Source organism: Nerophis ophidion, linkage group LG27 (genome assembly GCF_033978795.1).
Source record: "Nerophis ophidion isolate RoL-2023_Sa linkage group LG27, RoL_Noph_v1.0, whole genome shotgun sequence".
NCBI classification, from domain to species: domain Eukaryota; kingdom Metazoa; phylum Chordata; class Actinopteri; order Syngnathiformes; family Syngnathidae; genus Nerophis; species Nerophis ophidion.
This window is the reverse complement of record NC_084637.1, coordinates 34,635,400-34,637,929: the sequence shown is the minus strand read 5'-3', so window position 1 is coordinate 34,637,929 and position 2,530 is coordinate 34,635,400. Positions and strand designations below refer to the sequence as shown.

At 42.2% G+C, this 2,530-nt stretch overlaps 1 protein-coding gene across 3 annotated transcripts in view; it reads right to left on the bottom strand.

Moving 5' to 3' along the window:
* The window catches only part of nrp2a (neuropilin 2a), a 155,943-nt gene extending 154,255 nt beyond the window's left edge, over positions 1-1,688 (bottom strand). For all 3 annotated transcript variants that reach the window (XM_061889402.1, XM_061889403.1, XM_061889404.1), the window contains exon 1: positions 1,092-1,688. In XM_061889402.1, the coding sequence (XP_061745386.1) occupies positions 1,092-1,170 (79 nt within the window). In that variant the 5' untranslated portion in view covers positions 1,171-1,688. The remainder of the gene's footprint in view (positions 1-1,091) is intronic.
* Between the last annotated feature and the right edge of the window lie 842 nt (positions 1,689-2,530).

Sequence of the window (2,530 nt, the reverse complement as noted above, 5' to 3'; positions counted from 1 at the left end):
ACATGCATTTAAGTAAAATGCTTAATAGTGTTCCTGGAAGACATTCTGACAATAACATAAAATTCTGGTCAAATTTTTTAACGTTAATTTAAACTACGCAAGCGAGTAATAGCCTTTGATTAATCATGATTAATTCAATTCAAGTGTGATTAATCTGATTACAACAATGCATCATTTGACAGCACTAATATATATGTATATATATATGTATATTTATTAGGGTGTTAAAGAGAACAGCCCTAATAATCTCATGTGATTAATCACAAAAACGTATTGCTTTAATCATGTCCACATTTAGATTAATCATGCAAGAAGATGGCTTGGATGGCCGAGCTAGCTCCTCTTACCTTCACTTAAATACAGGCTGTGATCACATCAACACTTAGTCACTACACAAATGAGTGAGGAGACCCAAACTGGCAAATTTCACTCCAAAATAAAAGCCTGAAAAAAAAAAAGCTTAGATAAAACTGTTGCCAAGTTGTTGGCAAATAAACGACATGCATTTAAGTAAAATGCTTGATCACGTCCTTGGAAGACATTCTGACACTAGAATTGCATTTGTGTACAAATATGTTTTTTATTCATATGTGATATGAATCATGATTAATGCAGTTACTCCAAATATGATTCATCTGATTTGGAAAATGTTAATTTGACAGCCCTAATTATGAGTAGTACAAGAGTTGCAAAGTTAAACCCTTCAGATAATTTCAATAAAGTCGACTTGTGTTGTTATTATGTTTATTTTGGACGCCACGATCCATGCGTAAAAACCCATGCGTAAAAATCTATTTAAAGTGACAAAAAGAATTGTAAATGCTATTGTTGGGTTTTTTTAAGAGAGCCGACGAGCAACATGAGGAGATCACGAAGAAGACTACTTCCATTGTGTGCAAACTAGGAGATAAGAAGGCGTCTGGGTGGCATTTTAGTGCTTCTTTGGATCTATTTGGCGCCTGGCTGTTTTTTTTTTCATAGAAGTTACAAAACTGATTCAAAGCTGAAAAAAAATCAGCTTTTTTTTTTTTAACAGCAACACAAGTTAAAAGTGTAAGAATGAAACCCAACCAAAAAAAAGCAGGTTTTACCTTCTTCAGCGCCGACCTGCAGCGCAACGTGACAATAAAGTGCCAGCAACAATCCAAGCCAGCAGCGCACAAAATCCATCCTGGACGACGCAGAAAGAAAGAAAACAAAAAAAATCTCCTGTCAACTTCTCAGTCTTGCTTTGGATCAAAATGCGCTTTAAGGTTGGATGAGATCAATAATCCATAGACACGTGACAACTACATGTCACCGCTCAAACAAGAAGAAAATGTGGTTTTTTTAGCAGCGCAAAAACATCCAAAAATAGAAAAAACAAAGTGAGCCGGATCCGCGCAGAGGAGAGGAGAGTCCGGTACCGCGCAGAGGAGAGTCCGGTACCGCGCAGAGGAGAGTCCGGTACCGCGGGGTGCGCCTCTCTGGTTCCCCGCGTGACTGCGCGCGCACCCGGGGGATCGCCTCTCATGGAAGTCCGCCGCCAAGTCACCCAGGACCAGATTGACGGGAGCACACCAACAATAACAATAGTGTCTAAAAAAATGTTTTGGGGGGTAAAAGCTGCGTCGGATTCCCGCTGCTCTGTCAGCCGCCTGCGTGCGTAAGGAGCGCACGTGTGTGTGAGTGTGTGAGTGTGTGTGTGTGTGAGATCCACGGACGCATCTCTCTTTACAGCCGAGCTGCGATCGCCTTACAGGGGCTGCGTCTTAGCCCCGCCCACTCACGCCCGTCGCTCAATTTAGGCAGGAGAGAGAGAGGGAGGGGGCGGGGCTGCAGGGGGAAGACGGTGCACCTCCCCTCACACACACACACACACACACACACACACACACACACGCACACACACCTACACACACACACACACACACACACACACACACACACACACACACACACACACACACACACACACACACACACACGCACACACATAGAGACGCGCCCCTCCCCTCAGATGACAGATAGGGACCCTCTGCTGTTTTCACTGAGGGCCACATCGCAGTTATGTTTGGGCCCCAGAGGGACACTTCTAATAGTGAATACTATTATTAGACCAGCAATGTCCAAAGTGCGGCCCGGGGGCCATTTGTGGCCCTAAGCACGTTCTAAAAATATGATTAAAAAAAATAAAAAACATGAAAAAGTGGTATAAAAGAGTAAAGAGGTGAAAAGTGACAAGAAAATGTTGCAATGTTGACTCTAATAACACAAAGCTGTCATGCAGGCTGGTATTTTCATTAAAAAATGATAATTAATCAAAATCAATGTCACAATAAATATTCCACTTTGAGATATTTTTGGGGGAAAATGTTGCATATTTTGTGTTTGCCATATTAAAACACCCATCATTCCATCCATTTTCTACTGCTTATTCCCTTTTTAAGGGTCACAGCGGGCGCTGGCGCCTATCTCAGCTACAATCGGAGGAAGGCGGATTACACCCTGGACAAGTCGCCACCTTATACAAAGTAGTTTTTTTCTAAAG